This window comes from Barbatula barbatula (assembly GCF_947034865.1).
Source record: "Barbatula barbatula genome assembly, chromosome: 24".
Classification (NCBI taxonomy): domain Eukaryota; kingdom Metazoa; phylum Chordata; class Actinopteri; order Cypriniformes; family Nemacheilidae; genus Barbatula; species Barbatula barbatula.
In genome coordinates, this window is record NC_136787.1 from 12,255,346 (window position 1) to 12,281,862 (window position 26,517).

At 41.9% G+C, this 26,517-nt stretch overlaps 1 protein-coding gene across 1 annotated transcript in view; it reads right to left on the reverse strand.

Annotated features, from left to right (window-relative positions):
- Nucleotides 1-26,517, reverse strand: part of auts2a (activator of transcription and developmental regulator AUTS2 a) — a 263,341-nt gene that overhangs the window by 3,705 nt on the left and 233,119 nt on the right. The window contains exons 6-16 of the mRNA XM_079448862.1: nt 25,194-25,242; nt 6,469-7,006; nt 5,421-5,692; nt 5,076-5,293; nt 3,836-3,880; nt 2,617-2,712; nt 2,305-2,376; nt 2,040-2,069; nt 1,533-1,604; nt 1,219-1,360; nt 605-676 (exon numbers count right to left, since the gene is read on the reverse strand). Of these exons, the coding sequence (XP_079304988.1) occupies nt 605-676; nt 1,219-1,360; nt 1,533-1,604; nt 2,040-2,069; nt 2,305-2,376; nt 2,617-2,712; nt 3,836-3,880; nt 5,076-5,293; nt 5,421-5,692; nt 6,469-7,006; nt 25,194-25,242 (1,606 nt within the window). The remainder of the gene's footprint in view (nt 1-604; nt 677-1,218; nt 1,361-1,532; nt 1,605-2,039; nt 2,070-2,304; nt 2,377-2,616; nt 2,713-3,835; nt 3,881-5,075; nt 5,294-5,420; nt 5,693-6,468; nt 7,007-25,193; nt 25,243-26,517) is intronic.

Consider the following 26,517-nt stretch of genomic DNA (forward strand, 5'->3'; position numbering starts at 1 on the left):
TGAAATGTGTATCTACTGATTTGAACTCTTTCCCCCTCCAAAAAAAAGGTGCCAGCCACCGCCAGCATTTTTTAACCTTTTCACTATCATTTGATGGCTCCCAGTACATTTTCTTTTATAATTATATGGACAAACAATATACAAAAAAAAGAATGGAGTATCTGATTTTTGAACAAAAAATGTCTTCATTGGTTCTTTTTATCACCTATTAAATGTGGGTAGGTTTTATCAGAAATGCAACATTTTGATTAAACAGCTGAGATTATAAGCAATCTAATTATAGACTCCACCCATATCACATTTAGAATGATAAATAAAAAACAGATCAAATATTTATCGTTTTTTAGATTCAGAGATACTGTGATCTCTAAGAAAATGTGTAACAGCACCACCTGCTGAATAACAGTCAAAACACGGACACCTGGAGAATTCCGTGTTTGGGAGGGAAGCATTTTCTCATAAAACCCAGAAACTTCCGTGTTCGGCAGGGAAAGAGTTATTAAGTGTCCAATAATAAAGCAAAACAGAATACACACTTTTCCATCAAAACGTTGACTGCCCAGTGACATCTAGTGGAGAAGTGAAAAAGTGCACTCAGTCTTACCTAAGTGGGGTGCTGGGGTGAGAAAGTTTCCATGATGGTGGGGAGGGTGTCCAAATGGTGAATGCGTGGAACCTGAATTGAAAAAGAAAAACACTGTTTTGTATTCTTTTGAAATAAGAAGATATTTTGAACGAAGTTTGTAACAGAACAGCACTGGATCCTTATTTACTTCTATTGTATGGACATAAAACCAATGCAAGTAAATGTGGTCCAGTTAAAAACATTTTTCAAAAAATCTTCTTTTGTGTTCTGCAGAAACAGCTACAGGTTTGAAATGACTAAAGGTCACCAAGCCATACATCATGACGTAATCTTTATTTTCGGGAAACTTCATTTGGAAAACAATAAAAATATAGAAATATCAGTTTTATATGGAGTTTTAAAATTGATGAAAATTCCTATAGTAAATAAAATATTTCTACCCCTCATCTATAAAGTACTTAATTTTCTAAAATTGTGAGTTGACTAAAACAATTTTTTAAGTGAAATAAGACCTATAACAATAATCAATCCTATACGAGTCAAATATCCCAAAATGATGAAAGAAAATCGATTGATTAAATGTAGTACTTAAGAAAAAAACACCACTGCTGAGACGTTGGTCATTCACCCACCTGCTGCTGAAAAAAGTGTTGCCGGTCGGGCGAGATCATGAGGGTGATGAATCGCTCCAAAGAAGGTGGGACCAGGGGGCCGACTTAAGAACTCAGGTTTGAAGCCAAAGTCCAGCTTGTGTGGGTCAATGTGCATTTGCTGCTGGAGAAGAATAATAAAAAACAAATGTGACGGCCATCTCATAAACAAAGGTTCTGCTCGGCTCTATTCATTCTGCAGATCAATCTCAACACAGACAGAACAACAACAGCTGTTATTGTTCCTTTCCATATTGATTGACAGGCGCAGTTAAAAGTGTCAACATAAATCTCACCTTTACTTTCTGTTGATGGTGGTAAATTTGCCAGGCTATATGGACATGCATAGCACACCACTTTCCTGGTTTCTGAGGACACACAAAGAAATATTTTTTTGTTTAGACACAACTCATGCTTTTGAAATGCATTTTAAACACACGAACTCAATTCTTTACATTTGCTTAGATTTTTGCCATTTGCAGTGATTTTGTGGTGATCATGTTACTGCTGAACAATTAAAAATAGATTAACTTTATATATTCGTTTGGCTTTCTTCCCTTTTTTATGCACGGCTACAAATGAATTAAGCAGAATGTCATTATGAAGTGCATTTCGTGATAAGGTTGTCATATAGTGTCTCCTATAGGCTCAGCGATGAGAGCGTCGAGTTCCAGCGCACAGCTAATTAAAGACACTGTGAAGCGGAAGGCAGGTGCTCAGCGTAAGGTGAAATGAAACTGTAATGAGCTTTTACTCCATTTCCTGTGGGGAAACAAACTGAATAACTGATAAAGCACTCTTACCCTGAGAACCGGCCGGAACGGATCCGTCAGCTAGAGAAAATGAGAGGGAGAGATTAGGGACACAACGCTGTCACTCAGGACTTTTAATTAGCATCCGAGCATCACTTCATCACCGACCGAATTAAAATGTTACAATTTCCCTTTCCAACGAAGCATTTCAGGAAATAATTAGGACAGAAGTCTGAGTATTCCCTGCCTGCATACCAATGTGAGCAAGCACTACAAAAACATGACCATGAACTTCAATTCGGGGTGGCGAGCGTACCCGAGGGTCTTTCTGGAGAAGTGTGTGTGGGACAGCTCCGGGTCTGGCTGCCACGTCTAGAGGGTTTGAGGTCTGTTGAGTGCAAACAAACAAAATATTTCAGAAAGAGAACGTAGGCAAGCGTTCACAGGCTTTTCAGCCAATCACGACACAACATTTATAAAAAACCATTTGCACTCTCAGATTCTAGGTGTTACGAAACACAGAGAGACCCTCTGTCTGTGATTTGTGTATATTTAGCAGCATTCATTCCGTATGTGTCGGATTATGTTTAGAAGTTTAGTCCTGGGTGTAGTCTGGACATTGTGATACCTTGGGCTGAAACGCTCCCTGCAGAGATCCGAAGGGTCCCGTCGGTGGGATGACGGGAGGAATGCCGGTCACAGCTGGGGGGTAAGAGTGGAACAGCTGAGAAAAGAAAGAAACACTGTTACACCGAGAGTGTCCCGTTTGATCCTGTCAGCTGTTTACAGTTATACCTTGAGAGCCTTTAGGCATAAAAAATAATTTGCTGGCATTTAACGTGATAACAAAACATCACAATCAAATCAAAATATGATGGTTAAATAGTTGACAAGACACAACAGAGTATGCCTAGTGCTATAGAGACCAGTGCTTTGGTAACAAAATCTCTGTTTACGAATGAATAAATGAAAGGAATGAGACTACAAAGGATCTGTTCTTGCAGCATATTATTATTAAACCTTTAGTGACCGGCGGCTGTTGTTACATTCAACAGAGATTACCAGCGAGATGAATTTACAACAGGGGTCACTGTAAACCTGCTCTAACAGCAATGACTGTTATTATGAGGATACGCTGCATAATACATGTAATTACTACAGAGTTTGCGTGTGCACGGGTTAGTGACGCCAATGAATCATTGCTAAAGGGCGACTTGGTAGTTGAATGGCAGAGATCATTTGAATTAAGGCTGCATTTACCTGATGCACAGGAAGACGGTTTGAAAGAAACCTTTTTATGACTACATAGAGTAAATGATATAATGAATGTATACCTTATAGCCAGTGTGGCCTGACTGTATGCATAATATCAGGATGAAATTACACGATAAGAAGAGAAATCTGCAAAAATGACTTGCTTTATTCTACGGCACACAAAAGACGATATTTGGATGAATGTTGGTAACCGAACAATGGTAGTACCCATTCACTTCTACAATACATTGTCCAGTTACCAACACTCTTTAAAATATCTTCCTTTGTGTTCTGCAGAAGTAAGAAAGTCGTACGTGTTCAAAATGACAAGAGGGTGAGTAAATGATGACAGAATTTTTATAGGTACCTTATTCAAATGTAAGCTTCTTTCGTTTTAAACTTGAACTTGATTACTATATTTCCTTTTATAAAACAAGACAAAATATCTTGCAGCCCGTCAAGTTATGGTATATTGTATTAAAGATATTTGTACTAGAAAACAAGACTAAAACATTTGTTTCCAGTCTATGTTTGAAAAGTAACCACATAAATCGCCACTTAAACATATGAGAGCACAAGAGAAAGACACTCACGCTGTGTCTGTAGAAGGGGTCGACTTTAGTGGGGTATTTATCAAACTGTGAAGGAAAAGAGAGACAGAGTTTAGTACACATGAGTCCTTCAGGCCAACACAATTGACTCCTGACAAACATCTCGAGGAGTCATGAGGCTCCAAACAAATATCAAAAGCTTTAATGTGCTCTCCACAAAAATGTGTTTGGCTGGCAGCAAACTGCTCTCTGCCCTGATGAATGAATGCTAGCTCTGAAAATGCTTCTGGCTCTTTCCACACTCTCATTTTGCAATTTACATGGTGTTTAGATAACCGTCGAAAAGACCTTCCCTCTTGTGAAAGTGTACTACTCAGCACTTGTGGTCAAGCGGAGGCCATCTGACTAAAAATAGCCCCCCCCCAAAAAAGAGTAATTTAACAAGTTGAGTGGTCTAATCTGAATCCAGAGAGAATGTTTCCCACTCGTGAGCAAACAATGTTCCTCTCAAGCTGGTTTTATACCCTCATTAGTTAACACAGCACGGCTCTCCGGGGCCTTTGAGTCTGGCATGGTTCAAAAGCACTTCTCAAGCCTCCGCCGGCCCGGCGCGGGCAATGCGGTTACCGTAGAGCTGCGTCCGAAACTCGCTAATCAGCTCAGCCTGTCTGCCAACCGAAAGCCCTCGGTCAAAACTGCATCAAAGCAAATGATGTCATTAAACTAGGAATGAATAAACTAGTATTAAGTTCTCGAGGTTTGGCTGGAACAAAAACCGATCACCGGCTCGCGTTGCCAAGTGTAAAATCAGGGCAGAGAACAGAGGGTGGAGAAGCATGCCAGAGAAAAACAGCGGGGAGAGTTTTTGAAAGAGAAGCCACAAAGAAACACATGGTTACGATTGAGAGAGAGCCACTGCTATGGCTTCCAGTGTTTACTGAAGCAATATACTGTACAACATGCAGAAATAATACCTTATATACTAAGGATGGGCCTAACAGTATTATCTTTTCTGGAATCGACAAACAACTGGCTTGTTTACGCAGGACGGCTTGTTTAATGGCTGTATCAGAGAAATTCATAATTCAATTCATATTGAAAGTGTTCCTGGGTTTAAAAACAACTATTCACAGCAGTTAAACCCATCCTTATTATATCCACACATTTATGTATTTATATCCATAAGCATTCAACCACAAATTCATACAGTTATCCATTATCATGTTCAGTTTTTTTGGAGTTGTGTTACACTTATCCTCACATTTCTTGCTGGGGTACGCACCATGGGCGGTGCTGGCGTGGGCATGATGGCGTGGGGAAAGGGGGTGAAGGTGTGCTGGTGTGTGTGTTGGTGTGTGTGCTGATGCTGATGTTGATGCTGGTGTTGGTGCTGGTGGAACTCGGTCCGAAGGTATGGGGGTGGACCAAGCGATGCTCCACGGTCAGCACTCTGAGATGCCAGGAAACGGGTGTTCAGTTCCTGACGGAGAAGATCTTGTTCTGGAAGAGGAGGGAGAAAGTTTTACATATTTTAAATGATTTACATACATTTACATTACATTCATGCATTTCACACTTGTTTTTAACTTAAGAGATATATCTTCCAGAACTGAAAGTAAGACGGTACCTGAATAGGCACTGCCAGCTGGGTGTCCAGGGACCGGCAGAGCGTTTGAGGTGAGCGGAGGAGGTGGAGGCAGAGCAGCGGGCGACGCAAACATATTGGTGTGATGAGGAAGAGTGGAGGACGGCAGGGAGGGGGGGAACGTGTGAGGGGCCGTGGGGTTCGCTGGCAGGGGGAAAGAGGCTGCCGCCCCGTTGGGGGCAGGTTGGTGATGGTGCAGATGAGGGGCTGGAGAGGGCCCGCGGGGCTTTCCTGGAGTGCTGCTTCTACTACTGCTGTGGGGAGAGAGAGAGAGAGAGAGAGAGAGAGTGAACCGAAGTGTCTAGTTGGTATGACACCAAAAAAATCTAACAAATACAATATGTTTCTTTCAGTCTTGGACGACCTCCTGGCCAAACAGCAATCACAAAACACATTTGTTCACTAAACTGCATTAACCGCAGTTTCTACTATACATTTGGTAAAATTTAGTATCCCGTTTCAGGAACCTGGAAAATGTGTGTACGTTGCAGAAGAATGTGTTATTACTGGAGGGATTTCCTAGCCCCGCTCACGCAAAAGCATTTATCAGAGTCACACGAATCTAACAAAGAGCTCATTTACAGGCTAAGCAATCATTTAAATGCTAATTATATTCATATTAAAAGCTAAACACACACACAAAGAATAATTATCATCAGCAGTACATTGGCGAGATACTGTGCTGTAGGAACTACATAAATATAAAGGTTGGCAGAGGAGGAAAGGAGGGCGGTTGGGGGGTCTGCTTCTCTGTGGGATACAAGGGTGTCGAGTCGTGCGGAGGCAATGTTATCTTCAGGCTGCCGGCAGCTACGCCATAGCAGCATCAACGTGGGAAGGACAACAAATCAAACCGTCTAATCTCTCAGCCGGGGTTCTCTCTGCAGTGCAGTCATCACAAATACACATGCACACAGGGATTAATGCCCGACGCTTACTTGAGGATTGATGCGTTTTACATTCTATTACAGAAATCACACTGTTCTGCCACAGTATTTAAGAGTTGAGGCTCTGAAATAGTGCTGCTTACCTCAGGCCGTTCAGGTTTATGTTGCCGTTGTAGGTTGAAACCGGGCGCGGGTGGCACCTCGAGGGCGGTCTGTGCTGCAGAAATTGAGTGGGGATCTGCTGAGCTGGAAGCGCTGGTGATTGAGGGTTGTAATAGATGCCTGGGGTAGGGGGTGGCCGTGGGTGAGATGGTGGCTCAGGCGGGTGTTGAGGCTGGGTAGGGGCTGGCTGAGAGGCCTCCTGGCTCTGGGCGAGAGGCAGGGTTGTTGGGGCCGTAGGGGGTCTAAGCGGGCTCTCTGGGCAAGGATGGTGGGTTTGGGCTGGGCTACCGAGCAAGGGTAATGGCCCGTTGGATGGGGGCGGCTTAAGGTGAAGAGGGGTGGGGAGGGGAGGTTTGGGACGGGAGGGGGGTACTGGTGAGGGGGTGGCCGAAGGGAGATCGTGGGAGGTCTCTTGGCTCTTCTCCTGGCTGCGCTCTAGGCCTGACACCTTGGGAATGCCCAGGCCTCGCAGCTCCTGGCTGGCATTGGTGGAGAGCGTGTCAACGCTAAAATCTGGAACTGGAGAGACAAGACGGAGAGTTTTTTTAATTGCACACGTAACGTAAATAAATACACAAATCATTTAGTGATAAAAATGTAAGAAAAAAACTCTTGAAACTGCAGGGCAGATGTTCCTAAGAATCATTTCCAGTACATTTCTTTAATGAGCAGGATTAACAGGATGAACCACTAAATAAAATAAAATAAAGACTAGAATTTAAGACAGGAAAGCGCTGCACAACTATAAAAACGGATTTACATTTCAGGTGCGAAAAACCCAGCCTCACATGTAATGTCATGTAAATGCTTTAAACTCTGTTATTTTATAAAAGAAAGGGTCGCAAACGGTTTAAACAAATCCTGATCGCCACGCCTACATTTTGGCCTGACACCCTGATTTCACTTTGCATGTCAACGCCATTCTGAGAACTTTATTGGTTTTTCGGTTATTGATTTGCATTAAAACACCAACAGATTTATTTTATTTTAGTAGCTATCTGTGTGTTATGGTGCATGTAAAATACGTTACAGAAAGAGATTCAGTGTGTATGCTCCGGGGCCAAAGGCTCATGGGAGAATCACACTGCATACATAACTCTCATTGACTCCATTTAGTCTCAGAGGGAACCACACATCTCTCTTATCCCTCCTTACACACCCACCCTGTGCATGGCCCCCAGCGAGAGCTGTTGATTGAGCCTGAATCCCACAGGATTTGGGGATCCTACTGGAACAGAATCACCAAGGATTTCTCCCTCATTTGAGCCTGGGGGGCCTCCCAATACAGTTCCCCATGGGGTTTAACTAAAAGACTCCACAAGGTCCTGATGTGCAGCTGAGAGTTACTGCTATCGCTGCTGTGTGTGATGTCATAAGTTCATGTACCCTGGCTAAGATGGGAGTACGAGGCACCCCTGGGGAACGGGTTTGTGTGACACACTGGCCATACGTGTGCGCAAACACACATATAAATGCGCACGCATGCACTCAAAAGAAAAAACTAAATGCATGCTAACAGAATAAAGACGGAGATATTGTGTTCAGCAGACCGAAAGATATCTCTATTTAAGTAAGAGAAATAGGCAACCCCATCTGATCCCCGAAAGGTCACGGTACCACGACTCAGGCGCTCTAAGCACACATTTTAATAAACAAGGGTATTTCAGTCTCTTAGCTCAGAAGCAAGCCATCCAGAGGGTGCAATAAGTCATCCCATATCCAGCCTGAATAACTGGATTTAAGGCCGAGAAGGCTGACAGCACTCGGAGAGAAGCCTTTCACACTTGTTTGTGTCAGAATGAGGGCTTTTATAAATGAGTTCCCTTCAGATTACAGAGCTCCAGCGCGCTGTCACCTACCGACTTGGCTTGTAAGGACAGACGGCATTATGCCGTCTTTACTAGACAAACACACAAAAGCGTGGGTGTCCGTCTCTCTTCTTCCTGTAGAGACTCTTGATGGAAAACATCCAAAGCCCTTCTAAAAGGCCAAACCGCAGAGATCTCTGCTGTTCCGCCCCTGAGCCATTGTCTCGATGCACTAACATGCCTAAAAAAAACAGAGTCAGCAAGTGAAAACACGGCTTATTCTTCCCGTAATGAAGACTCCAGGGCCAGAAAGGGAGCGGAGGAGAAGTGTGTTTCTCCTCCCCGGGGAGATAATTTGTCAAGTCTTCTTGATCCCTGGAAACAAATAGAAGCAGAGTTCTCACCTAGAGAAAAAAGAGCGAAGAGAGAGACGATTTTTATTCCGAACAGCAGCCGGGAAGGAGGATGTTTATCAAGACGGTAGCGCAGACTGGGAGGCGTACTTTGCAAAGATCGCATCTGATCACACTGTGTTTGTGTGTGTGAGCGGGATTGGGGTCTACGAGGCTCCTGGAGCAGTGTGCTTGGGTGAGGTCTCGGTGGACAGCCAAACACAACTCATTATCCTGAGGTGAGGTTGCTCGGATGGAATACAGCCTGTTAAGAACCTCAGCTGCTCAACTGGGACAAACCACAGAGAGAGACTGAGAAAGACAGATATACAAACTTCAGAAAAAAAATCTTATTAAAGGGATACTTCAGCCGAGAAACAAACTTCCCCATGTTTTACTCTCCCTCAAGGCATCATAACTGAATATGACTGCATACTTGATAAATCTGAAAATATTTCAGCCAAAAGATTATCCACAGACATAAAAATGGCTACCCGGCATAAAACCACATCACTTACTCAAACCAATCACACTAATCCCGTAACCTAACCACTAAATACCAAACTTGCCCAAACTCATAGATATGGCCACGATACAACAATAATGCAAATGCAACCCGGTCTGGGTTTACTGCCGTGATCCAAAACGACTATAGATTTACTACAGAAGGAGTATATAAAAGACTATGATAATGTTTTTGAAGTTTAAATATGCTGGTCTATTTTCACACAGACCAAAATGGCTTTTACACATCCAACTGAACCCGGATCTATAACAAACACATAATGTGAAAGCACTCTATATCAATACACAGAGTACCTTTTTTTCTCGAATGGCCTCAATTCAAATTCAGATGTCTTGGTGACAAACAAAATATCTTTCAAATGATGAAAATACTGATCGATTCAAAGGAGACCAATTGAAGTGGGTTGTATCCAGGAGCTATAACAATGCAATACACTTACAGTCCTTACAAAGTATCTATATTGAATAATATCTGAGGTACAGGGAAGAATACAATGATTGCAATAAAGAGAGATGGATGTGACTTTCATAGTGCCGATGTGCTGACTTAAGAAACGTCTGTATGCTCATCGCAGCATTTGTGCTCTCACTGTTGTCAGGGGAGATTTTAAATTGGATCCGAGTGTAACTTTACACAGACACACTTAAGACCTATTCAAGAATGAGTTTTAACTGTGACAAGCTGTTCAAATTAAATAATAAAACCCTATGGAGCCCTTTCATACTTCTTGCAAAAATGCTGAAGTAGTAGTAACAGAAGCAACCAAATTAGGTTGCCAACTAGTTAATCTTTACCATTTTCTTATACTGGTTTTCTTGTGTGGTATGTGCCGATTGCTGATCCATCTTATAAATGCCAGTCAGCATATTAAAATTCCCCTAACGTTAGTTTTTGGTTCCCAGCCACAACCACACTAAAGAAATTACATGTACATTTAGCAGACGCTTTTATCCAAAGCGACTTACAAAGAGTGCAGGGAGCAATAAGCGATAATAGTACAAAAGGTGCTAAATACACATGGATTTATATAATTGTTTTTATTATTTTCAGCCAATAAAGGGCACATTTATTCATTTAATTTGGTCAGAATAATATGTGTAAATGTGATCTTATAATTTCTGTATTGCACTTGTCACTGACGTTTACCAGTTTTGACTATTTGTACCTTTAAAAAGAACCAAAAAAGAAGCATCAGGGAACGTTATTTTCTGCTTGCAAAAAAAGAACCATTAGTGAACGTTATTTTTCTGGCTTATAAAAAAATAATAGCCTGCAACGTTCTGGGAACGTTATTTTCTGGTTGCAAAAATAAAACCAGAAAAGAACATTCTTAGAACGGTTCCCAAAAAATAACCAAAATGGAACCAAAAAATAAATTAAGGGGAACATTCTGAGTTTGCTGGGCTGACACCTCCATAACCCCTTCCTACTGAAACATGTCTAGCCCCTCATTCTCCTGTCAGCGTGAGATGAGGGCTGGGGTTATTAGGCCTTCCCTTCTAAGCCCTCAGGCCTGTGTTAAACTCTTCTATTCATTTTAACTGACAGCCCTGCACGTCTTCCCCACCTGACGGCCGATTTACTGTCAGGTTGACTGAGCCGAGACGTTACATGCTGGTAGAGTATTTGACGTGGCTATTTGTGATCGGTTGGAGCGGAAAAGACGATGAGAGGTCCACAGAAAAACGATTCAAGTGCCTTGTGGGAGGTTTCTGGCCACAGTTGCTAAAGCTACGACACAGCTTTCCTGTGTCTCAATGGTTAGAGCATGGTGCTAGCAACGCCAATGTCATGGGTTCGATCCAGGGGATTGTACATAGAAACAAATGTATATAACAATGCAATGTAAGTCGCTTTGGATAAAAGCATCTGACAAATGCATAAATGTAAATAAAAACAATGCAACAGCATTATAAACAAGCATTGGTGACAGATCTTTAACCCCATGATTCTCATGCGACAACATAGATTAGCAACTGTAGTGGGCTATTTGTATTGTCCTTGAAGTCTCATTTCTAATCAACGATACATAAAGAAAAGAATTAAACACCTTTTGTTGCAAAAATGCATGTTTAAAATCCTTAACTGGAGGTGGTTGAACTGAATAGGTGACATATTTAGACTACAGTTGCACCACCTGTGCGAGCCGTTTGGAACAGGTGTTTGGAAGCAAAACAAATCAGGCAATAAAATAAACTTGTTAATGGGTCCACTTACAAGAACAGAGCTTGATTTAATCAACGGTGAAACACTAATTCAAGAGCATTAGCGATGCGTGATGCAACCAAAAGTAAGACTTTGCCCCTCCACACGCACACGCACACACACACACTCAAACACAAACTGGTGTCTCAGAGAAAAAAGGCTGATATTCCAAAGCTTTAACAGTCCCTGGTGGGCCTAACACATCCTGAAAAGTGAAGGTGCGGGCTTCTTTGATTGTCCCCTAGTGGCTAGCTGCATTACAGGTCCTAAACCCTGCCCTCTCCATGTAAACGAATGGGACAGGAGCCAGGTTTTATCACGTTGATGTCCAGAGGAAAACTTTTCGAATAGTTTTGGTTTTTGTTTAAGACGTTATAAAAAGGGGTGTGGTAACATGATTTCTTCGTTTACGATCGAGTCATCAGGGAATATGGGCGGGACCTTGATACTGCTCTCCACTTCATGCTCACTACAGCGCAGACTCTGGCTCCACTGACGATTCCTTCTGCTGGTGCCCAGGCTCCAAACTAACATTTTTTCGCAACATCTCAGCACCCATTGTCGAACGATTTATGCCCAGTTGATTACAATGGAAGGAATCAGCATCATGCCGTCAATCTTTTTTACAGTCTATGGTCTTAATGAAGCTGATTTTTTTTGTCCTAAACAAGTTACATTTGCCCAAGTGAACACAAAACAGCTGAACAAAGTGACACAATTACAGCCAATCAGAAGGCACTTGATGTTTAAACTACGGCATGATCGGAGCGGATTTACATGTCCATTACACGCAAGCACTCACACACATAAAATCCACTCATGTACAATCCCATTTTAAATTCAAGTACACAGCTTTTACAGGCAGACCTGATAAAATGATTGCAAATAAAGAATATAGGAAAATGTACTGAAATATTTATAGGTAAACAAATAAATAATGGAAATGCTACCATGTGCGCAAATACACTCCTCTACAAGAGTCCACAATCTCAACATCTCTAGTGAGCACTTCAGTCTTTCAAACACACATCATCCACAAAATCCTCAAGGCCCAACAACTTTGACTACCTTAAGGACCAGGAATAATTTATACTTTTTGGTTAATGTGCACAGACAATGTATACAGATCTATTATATTTCGATATTTAACAAATAAACAAATATCAAATAAATCAATTTTACGTGCAAATCTAAATATAATAGAATACATAGAGCTACTACATTCAAGGTTACCTTCGATCTGTGTTTGGTTTTAATGTAACAATGCATTTTATACAGTATATAATGTATATTCATTTAAATATACTATAACTAAACTAAACTAAACTAAAATAAACTAAGTTTATGTTGTTGCCGCTGAAACTCTCTATAATTAAATTTCTGTAACAATAATATTTACCCTTATCAAATGAATATGTAGTATGTGGCACTGCATTGATTTCTACATATTTATATGATGATGGTGTAAAAAATCATTACTGCCCAAAATAAATTGCTCCATTTCATTTCATAAACGCAACACCGACTCTCACATTTAATGAAACCATCTCACAGTGTTGACCGCGGTTCCAAGTGTTCCATCAATATCTGCAACTACAGCATCTGCCAAATATTTTCAAGTCGATATTTATTTACACTTTAGCTGGACGAGATTTACGCCCCCCGGCCCCTAATCGAGTCAGATTCACAGTCATAATCAATCATGATAATGACACAGAGGCCAGTCTGCCTCTTAACCTTTGGGTTGAAATAACATACACTCAAGACAGGCTGCTGACCCCGCAGGTCTTCATTACACATTCAGTATCGGGCTGCGATTCTAACAGCTATAAATACCTGGTTTTGTGTGGTTTGTAAAAAGAGGAGCCTTATAGTGATAACACGTAAATAGGAAATCCACCAGCGCCATTTTATACAAACAGACACGCCAAAATTAAAAACCTAACGCGGCATTCACGGCAGACAAAACAGCAGATGTCTGTGTGTTTACTGTGCACGTTTAAAATCACAATTCCATGCAGCGCTCGACACCTCATGCCGAGTGCATGTGAATCTGATCGGTTGTGGGTTTGTCTGAAGCTTCTCTCCTGCAGCTGTCTAAGGTGGTAACTGCTGGCACTGTCAACATGGTCAATCTGCCATAATTACCACGATTAACACAGAGAATGTTTTTCTAAGCCCTCGTGACGGACGTACAGCTCCCCAGAGCCTCGAGAAAACACACCCGATTCTACCCATCCCACCACCTCGCAAACACACTGCGACTCCTTCACACACACCTCATTCACTGCATCACACATCCCTTTTCACAGTGTCTGTTTCAAGTTGACAAGCTCCTGCTGTTGGTATTTCCGTCTGTCTTGAACACGTTTCTATGTGGCATCCTGGGATATCACGTCTCAATACATCATTGGAGTCAAATCAAACACAGTCTAATCGATATAAATGTCCCAAAAATCCTGTCTAGGCATCTCACTCAGGCTTTGAAAAGGCCCAGCAGATGGACCTACATACATCATTAACTGCTGATGTTCCTGCACGTGTGTGTATGTGTCTGGTTGGCTTTGACAGAGGGATGGATGTCTTTCATGGTGAGAACAGTGTTGATCTCTCTGAGAACAAATCTTTATATATCCCAGAGGACTCAGATCATGTGCACACTTTGAAACCGGAGAATCCTATGACAGCAACTGGGAATGTCACAAATGCATGCAGAGCCCACAAGGGCGTTAACACAATATCTGTATATGTATCGAGTCACTCAAGGAAAGAGACATAACTGTTTTTGTCAGTCAATGCAGACGCCATATTTCATTTACACAGCTACAGCATGTTAGACTGTCTGAAGTTGTTTTTTTTGTCTTCTCAACACCTGATGCTCAAATGACACACATTCAACATAAGTATGACATAATCAGATCGCATATTTGATCCTTGACTTAAAGTCAGCTAAAGTCAAATGCTTAAACTATAACGGCTAACAAGTTTGAAAATGGCCTGCCAATGCCTGAGGAACCGCCATTGACTGGTAATTTCATGCTTTTTCTTTCTCTTTAAAAATCACGTATCTAACGCTATAAGCAGACTGATGTCAACTCAGCCGTAAATATCTACACCTTGTAAAGCAGACATGCAAATCTGAACCCGCTGAGAACCGAACTTGAACTCTGAGGCTTTGTGTGACCTCGCAGCCATCAAGGGTTTTAATAGAGGATACCAGAGCGTGGTGTCAAACAGATGCCCGCTGTTAAAAGTGAGACAGTTGTGCAAGATCCTATTGCATTCACAGCGTTTAAAGTACACACACACTAGCAGATGGCGAGCACACCATTCCTGACACGTACAGCCTACTTATTCTACAAAAAAGGATTACAAGACAACACCTGTTTGCTGTCAGTGACGGAAAAGGAACAGAAGACGTTCCATCACACTGTGTCCTTCAGTTGATACTTAGAAGCTTTTTATAAACTCACTATCCTAAAGGAATACACTAGAGATTGCATTTTTATGCACACACACACACACACGCACGCACGCACGGACACACAAACATACACCTACCCATCTAAAAGGTCCACCTGCTGCCTGTGGCGTCTATCGTGTGCAGTAGTTTAATAACACACACAGCTCCGTTCAGCTCCAGCGGTGAGTGGCGTAACCCAGTGGGTTGTACCATATAGTGTTTAAGGAGTTGGAGATCAGTGTGTGTGTGATTTAAGACCAGCGGGGTAACAACCATTACTGGAGAGAGGTAATAACTTTACAAGCAGTTAGACCGACATCATCCACTGAGACGAATAACAATTCCACAGAGCATGTGCACAAAGCACCTATTCCTAATTCTAGATAGATACAAACGTTTAGTCTGACGTATCTCTATTTTATATTCAGGTCTAGTTTTGCTGTAAAATGTAGTTGACAGACTAATATGCAAATTTATCCTATTGTGTGATGGCAACCAGTTAGAAACGTAACGATGAAGATAAATCTCTCTTATGCTATTTTATATGATTAATATTAATCATATAAAACAATGTAATAATAAAGGGAAGGAAGGAAAATAAATACTATGGGAGTCAATGGAGGATGAAATCTGTTTGGTTACTGACATTCTTCCAAATATCTTCCTTTGTGTTTAAAAAACTAAGAACAGTTTTGGAACAACCTGAGGGTGATTAAATGGTGACTGAATTTTCGTTTTTGGATGAACTATCCCTTTAACAGTTTTTCTTTAATTTGTCACACCATAGAACAATTTATTTGTAAACTATAAATATATACATCTTGATGGGTGTCCCAATATTACCGCAGTCCTTTTAAAACCTTGTATGTCCATATTTTGTGATTTTTATATTTCACCATACCTTACATTTTCCACCCTTGATTTCTTAAAGTTGCTATGTCACACATGTATGATTTATTTGTAAACTATATTGCCCAATAAATATTATAAATCTATCTATCTGTCTGTCTATCTATCGACCAATATCTATATGGGCACCGCATGTCTCTTACAAAGTTCAGTGTTTTGTCCATTTCCTGAAAAACAGCAAATTTGTACATTCAAAGTTTTGTAAAGAGAATATTCCCACTAAAGGTATTTGGGTCTGTGTCCCAGAAGAGGAGCAGTGCCAAATGTCCAATATTAAAGAACAATTGACCCGGTGAGTAGATACAAAAAACATAAGGCCAAAAGGAAAAGGAAATATCTGCACAAGGTTATATGCAGAGCTTACACCTCCTCAAAAAATATTTATAAGGCTATCTGTAAATATAAAGGCCATAGAAACCAGTGAAAAGTGCAAAAGGTTTTCGAGACAGGTCTTCCCCAGAATTTGGGTCTGTGCACACATTTATAAATGACTGACAGTTTCAACACGCTGTGTGTGACACATGGGGAGAGAGATTTGCCCTTCATGAGATCTTTGGAAACATAAGCCCTCCGACAGCCCACCAAAACTGGCACTTACCAACTCACAAAGTCTGTGTGTATGTGTGTGAGTTGTTAAAGCTCTCTCATTACCCAAAGCTCATGTTTCAGTAAGTCGGGGATTAGAGACACACATGGTGTGTGTATGCCTAAGGGGTGTTAGGACTAAGCCACCTGGAAACTCAGCCTTCCCAGGGCATGGCCGTAAACCAATCCTTTGGCTAAACCTGTTGCCAAAGAAATCTAGAATCCAAAGCTAAGAATTTCTCTTTATTCTCCCTCGTTTTCATGGTCAGACTGATTTTTCCCTTTATTGCTTTTATGACAAGCTCTTCCTTTCAGATCAAAGTCAATGGATCACCCGTCGCAGTGGCGATCGATGCAAACTGGGCCTGAAATAAGTGACGCAAGGCAGGTGAAGTATTCCGCGTGTGTGTTCTAAATGTCTTCATTCGTTTATTTGAAGTGTTCAGAGAAGCCAAAACAGCCAGTTGCCTCAGGAGTCTCTCAACACGCTCTTCAGTATGACAGAGTTTGGGCGGGTGGGAGAATTGTATGGCGACCAAGTACCCCCTCGGAACCTGCGAGACCTTGGGTTGGGTTACCATTGAAACAAAGCCGGCTCTGTGCGGGGTAGCTCACTCTCTCTCTTAAAAACAGAACGCCTGGGTTTAGACAGACACATTGACACACATATTTGAAGCTGAGGGGCAGCATAGTCTCCTGTCAGAATACCATGCATTTGTGTGTGTATGTTTGTGTGGCATCTAATCTCTGCAGCGGCCCTCAGCGGGGCGGGTAGTTTGCTTTTCCAATGTCCCTTAAGCCCGAGCACCGAACTCCAAACTGAAATGTCTGGTTTAGGATGTCACTGTTTGTATGAAACTTGATGCGCGTGATACAGACTGCCATTTAAAACCAAAATCAAACAGCGACGTCTCAAAGCAACATAATCTAGAACAGATGGTGACAATCCTGCGGATGGGACAGCTCTTCATAAAGCTTTTGAAACCCACCGCTCGGGTGTGGAATCTTCTGTTAATGGAACCAACGGTGATAAAATGGAACATTTCACACTTCATTAGTGCTTATTTATATGAAAGCACATACTGGATTTTCCCTCCAGTGAAGAATTCTCTGGAGCAACCACAATCTGTCCTGAAATGAGCAAAGCCTTCTGGCAGGCTGGTTTTATTGTATTACATAGGTTTATGACACCACATTTATAGAAAAGCTGAAAATATATGCATTATGACTGCAAAGTCTATCAGAAATATTTTCCATGTGTCGGAAAAAAAAGTTTTTTAGCTAGTGACAGTGCCATACACTCATAGGGATAAAAAAGCACAAATATTAAATATTTCGGAATTAACTTGATAACAATTTTGAGTCAGATCCGCCATCTTAGAATCCAATGCATTCTGAGATTTTCGTAAGCTCTGTATGATCATGATTGGTTGGGTGGGGAACTTGTATACTTCTGTACGGTTTTACTAACATTTCAAGCGGGAATTCAGCATATGTGATGGTAATAAAAAAAGACAGGCAAAGAGTGTTTCTAATCCTGCCCGCAAGGCCAAAGGTGTGCATTTTACCTCGGCACAGATTTGAGTGATTGTCATCAGAAGACCAAATAGATGGAGGGAGAGTCAGAAAAGTGTATAAAAATGGAAAAACTTAAGAGTCTTTGGGGAGCAATTAACTGCCTCCTTTTCCTAGATATAAGCTCAAACACAGTATGTCTGTTCGCCAGCTGTGCCTCTAAACCTGTTTTTGTACCCCCCTTTTTCAACTGAGCATTCAGTGTTTATCATTTAAGTGAGGAGCTCTCTCCCCCTGAGGGACCACAGGGGTGGCAGAGAGGTAGTTATCCCACCCAGAAGGTGGTCAGTCAAAGCTTCAATCTTCGCCTACCACCGTGGGTGTCCCACAGGCATCTCTTTTGCTCTTTAAGGGTCACAGTTTCAGCCTGGCCTGACCCTACTTCAGTCTGGTGCTCATCTATAGAAAAACATCCATCAGCTCGGCTGGAGAACTGCTTTTCCTTCTGGACTCGACACAGCTGCGTACTACTCCTCTTTTAGTCCTGACAATGCACAGTTGTGTCTATCTGACTGGAGATAACACACAAAATGGCAACCAACTGCTAACGGGAGACTTGGATTATAGAACAACAAGGGAATTTCTTCAAAATCAGAATCTCTACTAAAGTCAAAGTGAATAAAAAAAAAATTTCATAGTCTGCAATGACAGAAAGCCCACAGGCAATTAAACCACCTCTTTAATTGCAGCCGAACCCTTGAAAACGCAAATGTATTCCAAATGTATTCCCAATGTAATAAGGTTATGCAGAGCAAACTCTGTGGCTGACAGCTTAAGCCTCAGATCTAATCCTGCATTAGTTAAACACACTGGCCGACATCTTGATCAATATTTCAGTGGAGTACAGAGAAAAAGATTGAGGAGATTTCAGTTATCTAAACATGCACATCCAAGCATGATGACCCTCCAGTACAAAAACACACATGTGCAGGTGTGCAAATACAGGGTTCTTGTTTTAGATGTAAACAGGGGTGTGTGATGGTAAGTTTCTGACAGTTCAATTGGTGTCAGATCACAAGGAAATGGCAACAAAAATAGAAGCTTGACCTTTGACCGAACTAACCGTTGACCTTACCTCGAGGGCATGCCGTGCAACGATCTGACGCGGTCAGGAAAATGTGCTGCCTGACTCTTTATTTACCCTACAACCTTTCTATTAACTCACCTTTCAGTCTTTCTACAGCAGACTGTTGGCTGTCCAGAGACCCAATTACTGCGTCTTTGAGGTTTTTGAACAAACATGCTCAAGCACGCACACAAACACACATCTCAACTTGATCTCTTCCTGCTAATCGCTCAGTTACCACCGATGCGTCAGACTGCCATATGCATAATTGGACAAAATGAATAGACAGACCTGGGAAAAGAAGAAAGAGGGAGCTGGAGGGAGAGAAAATGAGCTACGATTTCCATCTTGTCCAAACAGAGGGAAGCAGAGCTGCGAGGTGATGTCATCGCAGGTGTGAGCCAGGGTCGAGACTGCAGGGAGTCTTTTCACTTCTGTTTTTACTTTCTGCCACTCATTCATTCAGTCAACCAACGTACTACACACAGACGACAAGACCACCATCAAAGCTGGATAGAGCACACACACATACACGTACACATTGTGTTGTTACGTACCAAGATCTACAAAGAGCATATACAGACAGAGGCTGGGAAATCTGTTTCATCCAGTCTCACTTGACTCATCCCCATCCACTCAGAGACTTAAAGTCTACAGGTTAATGTGGGTACACTTTAAGTGCCTTAACTTAACCTCTGAGTATCAACAGCTTTTTGGTTTGTTTAAACAAACAAAAGGGATTTTAATTCCTCGTTTAAGCTGAATTTAACACGGTAAACTTCTTTAATGTGCTTTAGGCACTGTGAACAAATTCAAAACAAAAATTGTCTTTGTTAAAAACGCCCAAAAAATAACAACAGCCAATTATACAAATAACTGAGCACATACCGGTTTCCACCAACCTACTCTGTGATTAAATACCTTTTAAAAAATTCAAGGTCCTTTTTATTCTATCAAATTTACCAAGGAAAATTAGAGCCTGTCTTTGTAAACACTCCAATGTGGCTGAGCTCAGTATGGACGCTGCGGTAGACAAATTAGCGCTTGCAAACTTAAGCATGACAAAAATCATAATTCGCAATTATTTCGGCCAATATTGAGATCCAGATTATTTAACACGATTACTCATTAACCTTTAAACAACATAGAGAATAAAAAAACGTAATAAATACATTTTAAGAAATAGCACTGCTGAAACACTGTAAAGAAAAGGTTGCGCTGTGGATTTATATTACGAGAAAAGAGAGGATCCTTGCAAAATGCAATGCAGCACAATCATCGTTTACCTCGATTATTTTGTTTTGGTAGTTGATGAAGGCCAAAATTGACGATTAAGATTAATTTTCGATTAATTGCACAGCCCTACTTAAGCATAATCTCTTTCATTCAAGAAGTTTTCCCGGCAGTTAAAAAAAATCCTTAGCCTTGCACATGCACTAAAATGAAAGGCTGAAAAAATGAAGACGCATAAAGTGGTCCGAAACTGTTGCTAACAGTTGCCCTGTGCCCCTCCGTAGGCGCTACTTTTATCTCTGGAGTGCGGCCCATTCAAATGTTTGTGCTTGACTTTCATTTAGCTTGATGGCTTCCAGACTCCCTGCGTTTATTGTGGCATGTCGGATATAGTCGTGTTTACACAAAGTCTCGCTGGCCTCTCTTTCTTCCTCTCTCTGAGCACCTCCCTCCAGTCTACCAAGATGGATGGATTTACTTTAGTCCTTCAACCTCTGGGGTTTGGGAACAACCTCCGAATGACCTCTTCTGGGGAGCACGAGCGAGCCAGAGCCGGATTGAGAGTGTGTAAGAGTGCAGTTGTGGTTGTGTTATGACTACAGGCGGGACGGGCCGAGATGATGGATAGCGTTAAATGAGTGTCTGACTTCCAATTCATCACTGGTTCCCTTCGTCCGTGCCGTCTCCATCTCCCTTTTCCAGCACTCCGAAAGACACTAATAAAAAGCCTACTGGAAAAACAATAATCATATGCTTATATGACTTTACTCATACGTAAAGACAACCACACATATCAATGGGCAGGGTTTGAGGGTAGGTAGCGCTGTTGTCTACAGGCCTAAGGCAGTAAATCAGGATGCTGCCCACTGTGTGTTAACCTCTGTGTGTTTGAGTGTCAGGGGATGAGACATTGCCGCAGACTACAAACACTGTGTGCAGTGAATTACAGCCCATCTCTCATCACACACACACACACACACACACACAGACATAAATTACAGATCGTCTCTGTACAAACGAGGAGGAAAAGAGATACACAGTCCACAGAGACATGTTAAACCATCCCGGGTCGAGATGCAGGGAAAGGCTAGCTGAGCTGACGAAGAACAAATAATCAGTCACTCCAAAAATAGACAGACAGATAGACAGAGGCATTTTATTGATCCTCAAGGGGAAATAAAGGAAACTGGAAACTTCATAAATCATTCATTCCAACTGGTTACTCAACGCAGAACAAGACGAATCAAATACACACGGCCTGAGAGACTGCTTGAGATTACAGACTAAAGATAGGAAGTATCAAGACAAAAGACACGAAAGACGTTGTTGTGATTTTACCCGACGTTACTACGAACACCCAATTTTATATCATGCACGAAATCGACAATGCAAAAAAGGTGCCTGAGTCAAGCATGTGAAAACAAGAACACCACTATCACCAGGCACTCTCCTCCATAAGCTTTAGAGGTTTATGAGAGACTTACAGAGCGCTCTGCTATCTGAAGTGCTCTCCACATCCATCCAGCACTTAACACTTCTCGTCTGCCTCAAACTTCACCTCCCTCCTTCTTTTTTCATTCTCTCTATCCTTCCCCGTTTCTATTTGCCAACACTTTTGTTTTTACAAAGGCCTCACAACCTATGTCATGTCCTCTCAGGTCATGAGCAAATTTACAGGCTGGCGCGCTTGCGCATGCAGTAGATTGAGATTGAGTCTGTATACTTTATTACAAGAGGGTTGGTCAGCTAGTGAAGTGGTCTGTTTCTACTATTATCTGCACTTACAACGAACTACCTACTAAAAGTTAAATTACACGAGTGAACTCACCCAACAGCACTCATTGTGTGACTGGGGTTAGTAAACAGCGCTTGCATATAAAAACAGCTTCCTCCTGAATTATAAATGGTGTTGAATGATGAATGAAAATAAACTCCATTACTGGGAATTATAACCAAACAAATCGACAGTAATCTGTTTAGTGGTCTCTGCCTCTGTTGTGCTGCTGTGGTCAGGTCTTGCGGGACACCCACAGCGTATTGATATGGGGAAAAGATCTGAGAAGGATATTGTGATGACCGTCTTTCTCCATATTGAGATTGGATGTTCTCGATGTGCAAGTCTATTTGAAGTGCGCAGACGTTGCATCCACCTGATGATGAGGTAAAAATGAGTGGATGAGGTGATCGAGTTCATTTAAAACGCTGCCCATTCATTAAAATCTGACTTGAGCATACTAGCTATTCCCTTCACATTTCTTTTTCACCTACACATTTGCCTTCTGGAAGGATTTTATTTTAGTCTGCGTAGGAGCGGCATCAAAAGTATGTTGCCAAGCTCGAGTTTGCAGCTTACAGAGAAAACACTGATTACAATATAATTGCAGAAAGCATTGGTTTATTAAAAATGTGGATGACATTGCAGTCAAACTATGCGTGATACAAAAAGCCTGTGAAAAAATCTCAGTACAAATTAAATTGGTGAAAGTTCATTTGAAGGCCCTTCACCGGTCTGTTCTCATTTAAACACCGTCCGTTATAGAGTAAAGAGCTTCTTCGAAGCATAAGATGCGGGCGATGGATACACTAATTGAGACAGGCTGGTTGGCAGCCACCTGCAGGCTATGTGAGAGAGACAGTAATTAAGTCGAACATTTAATGATTCTGCCTAATAGAAGTGTGAGAGAGAGCAATAAGGATTAAATAAAGAAAACAAGCAACAATTACACAACATAAGGAGGAGAGAGAAAGGGGACTTCATCTGAGATTTGAAGCATCTTTGCAAATGAATCTTTTAGGAATTAGTGAAGATGAAACATGTTGTCACTCATAAACCACGGCGAAAAGAGAGCAAACAGAATCAAGTCTAATCCTGTTACCTCCATTTAAACATTCCCTGTCCTACAGCGAACACTACTTAAACTCTCAAAGTTGGTTAGAAATGCCACAATTTTGAGAGATATGTCTCTTTACTGCCCCTTTCTACCTATGTAATACAACCCTGTGTTAAAATCAAACAGACCTTCAGCCTTATAACTGATCTAAGATCTCACATAGAGTTGATATACACTATTCCCCTCAAAGGTTACCGTTTCTCATTTCATGGTCAAACATGAAGCATTTCCCGAACACCCACTGCCAGAGTGTAAAAACCAAACCCGGCAGACCTCTCGTTTTAGGCTCCAGGCAAATATTGACATCTTTTCTTTTGCCCGTCTCGTTTCTCTCAGCCCTTCAGTTCTGTTTTCTTTCTTCTTTTGTTTATACGGGTTAAGAGTCTGGAAAAGCGGTAATCCTCTGTAACACAGAGCGCCCGCACATACACGTCGTCTTTTATCTCACTTAAAGCCCTCCAATAAAAATACTGCAGTGACTAAGTTCATCTGCACCTGTGTTCTGGAGCACTATACTCTTTTCTCCATCCCCGTCTGCCAACGGAAAGATTTGCATATGGCACGGCAAGAAGAGGACAAGAGGATGTGAAAGAGAGAGATGGAGAAAAAACCCCACATTTAAATGGAAATAGAGCCTGCAGGGAGACGAAGTGGCCTGGCAGTCAGCGAGGAGAGAAAGCATATTTGTGTACTGTTTCCCAAGCGCCAGCTTTTCAGAAGCGGAGGAGGCGGGCCTGTGTTGGTTTAGGGTGCACAAAGGGAGTTTTAATCCTTTCAGAAGGGTCGTAATGGCCATGGCGAGGCGTTTCCAGGAGGGAAGCCTCTCCGAAAAGGGGTCGCCATTCAGCGCCCCACTGAACCCCACAAATCAAACCCCTGAAGGCCTTCAAAGAGCAGAATGTGGGAAATGTGTTTGGGGTCTTGAGGGAGTAAAGCAAGGAGGAACAAGGGGCTTGTCGGCATCAATCAGTCCCTCTCTCTCACCTCCTCCCTGGGGTCAGATCTCCTTCCAGCCTCAGTCGCCCCCCCATAACACTCTCTATCCTAGTAACGCACCATTACAGAGGAATGTGGATTCACAAGGCTGGGCTCCATTATGTTGGCCTGCTCGAGGTTTGTAAAATGGGGGAGCTCAAATTCCAAAGGCTTTAAGAGCAAATTAGCGGTGTGCTGATGGGCTCCTGCTGTCTAAAGACACCATGGTTTTAAAAGCCTAAACCGACTCCCGGATCGTTTGACTCGATTGATCTTGGGACTGCACACAAATGCACGGCAGAACATCAACACGCACACAAAGAGCAGGCGGCATGCGTATCGCAACTGCGCGCTGCATAAGCACAAAGTGTGCTTTTAAAATAGAGCCGACAAACAATATCGCACACGCGGAGTATCAAACCAGCGGGGTAGAATTGCTTCTTCCACTATCATCGTCGCGGTCTGTGCCGCAGATCCGCCACCTTTATTTAGCATTTCACAACTAATCAATTTCCATAACAGAAGCCAGACGCCGCTGCACATGGGACCCAGTGTGTGGCGTTTACACATGCTGTGCGCCTGAAATGGATTTTCTCATTCATCACTCAGCAGCATATTGGGATGTGTTTAACAGAGTGGCTCAGATGGATTTCTGCCTGCACATACGCAGCACAGATACAACAAACTGCGCCTGTCAATAGAACTGTAGTCAGTCTCAAGAAAGCGCATTATTCTCCACACAGTCTGCAAGCAAGACACATCAAGCGTAATCTGACAGCCACTCTGTTAAAGAAGGCTTTGTGGAATAATGTAAAGCTTCACAGTTCTTGACATGTTTGTAAAGGGACATATCATAATAAATATACCAATTCAGTTATTGATACATGAATTACGCAGGTTATAGACAGGGGTTACCGCAACTATCACCATAAATCACATCAATATACATGTTTTCAGATACAATATTAAAGGTACACATTTGAAATGTCTGTATGCTTCCTTAGGAGCAATCAGTGAAGATTTACATGACACACAAATTCACAAAGAGCGTGCTCAGAATGAGGAAAGTCCACCGTACCTTTAACTGCAGCTGTGCTGAAGAGTTTCTCTGAGCTGGCATCTGAGCCCTAAGAGAGAAAGTAGGAAAGAAAGAGTCAGTACATCTGCTTCAAAACTAAGCAGGTGGGCTTCATCATCAAAGGTAGTGCAGTACTAATGAGAGAAGTGAAATGCCTTTACTTCTCATAACCGCCACTGGATGGCAATGTGGCTCCATGCGTAAAAATGACGCGCTGCACTTGAAGCCGGGACGAACGCATTTCACATAGCAACGTTATTGTGCAAACATCCAACGTTGCAATTTACACAGCATTTAGGTAATGAAAGCCTATTTAAGTGACAATGCGGTGTCAAAGGGGCATCGGCTAATTCAATCGGCTAAACAGCAACAAAGACAGAAGCATTAGAGTCTATTATTAGACTCTAACCTGACGGATGGAGGAAAACAAAACACGAGCTTTTATAGGTAAATTCACGTAAAGATAATAATTGCGCAATGGTTAACAAACACGGTGACGATAAGAGGTATATTTGCAATGGGACATTATGATGGGATATGCATGAGAATATTCTCTTACTTAGGCTTGTGGACATGTTTAGCAACAATGTCCCCATATTCAGAGTTAAAAATTAAACCGACAATGTAAAGACATCCCTCTCAAACGTTTCATTATTTTGGATAAAACGCAGTCGGTTATCTTAAAGTACACATACAAATAAACATTTCAATAATAAATCAAGGGGGAAATAAAATGTATGAATATAATATTCTATTGCATTAAATCACAGGTGCAAATCCTATATAAGCGTCGTTATTTTCTTATTATCAATGACGTCAAGAGATGTCCACAAACGAAAACGACCGCTTTATTCAAACCCCAAGCATCTGGCAACATTCACTGCAGAGATTTCAACTACAATTTTCCACAACCATTCAACCATTCATTAATTCAATGACATGAAATAAGACAATCGAGAAATCCACCTAAACCGTCGAACGCCATAGTGGTCCTTATCGACCGTGAAAAAGTCCTGTGTTGGAGATAAAACGTGCGGGTACCTTTCGATGTGACGAGATTGGCACCGAGGAAAATAAGTCAAGCAATCACTTTGGTGGTTCGGTAAACACGGACCCGGACCTTGTCAAACAATGTAATCCACAAACGGCCGAATTCCTCTCATTCCCGTTTGAACGGATGACAGCCGTGCAACATAAAAAGCCTTTCCCATGAAAACATCCACCAGAAGCTCAAAGCGAGAGAGGCTGTCGGACAAAGGCAGCCACGCGTCTCGAGCGCAGAGAAGTGAAGAAATCCTTCAAAATGCCCTTCGTACGCGACGAA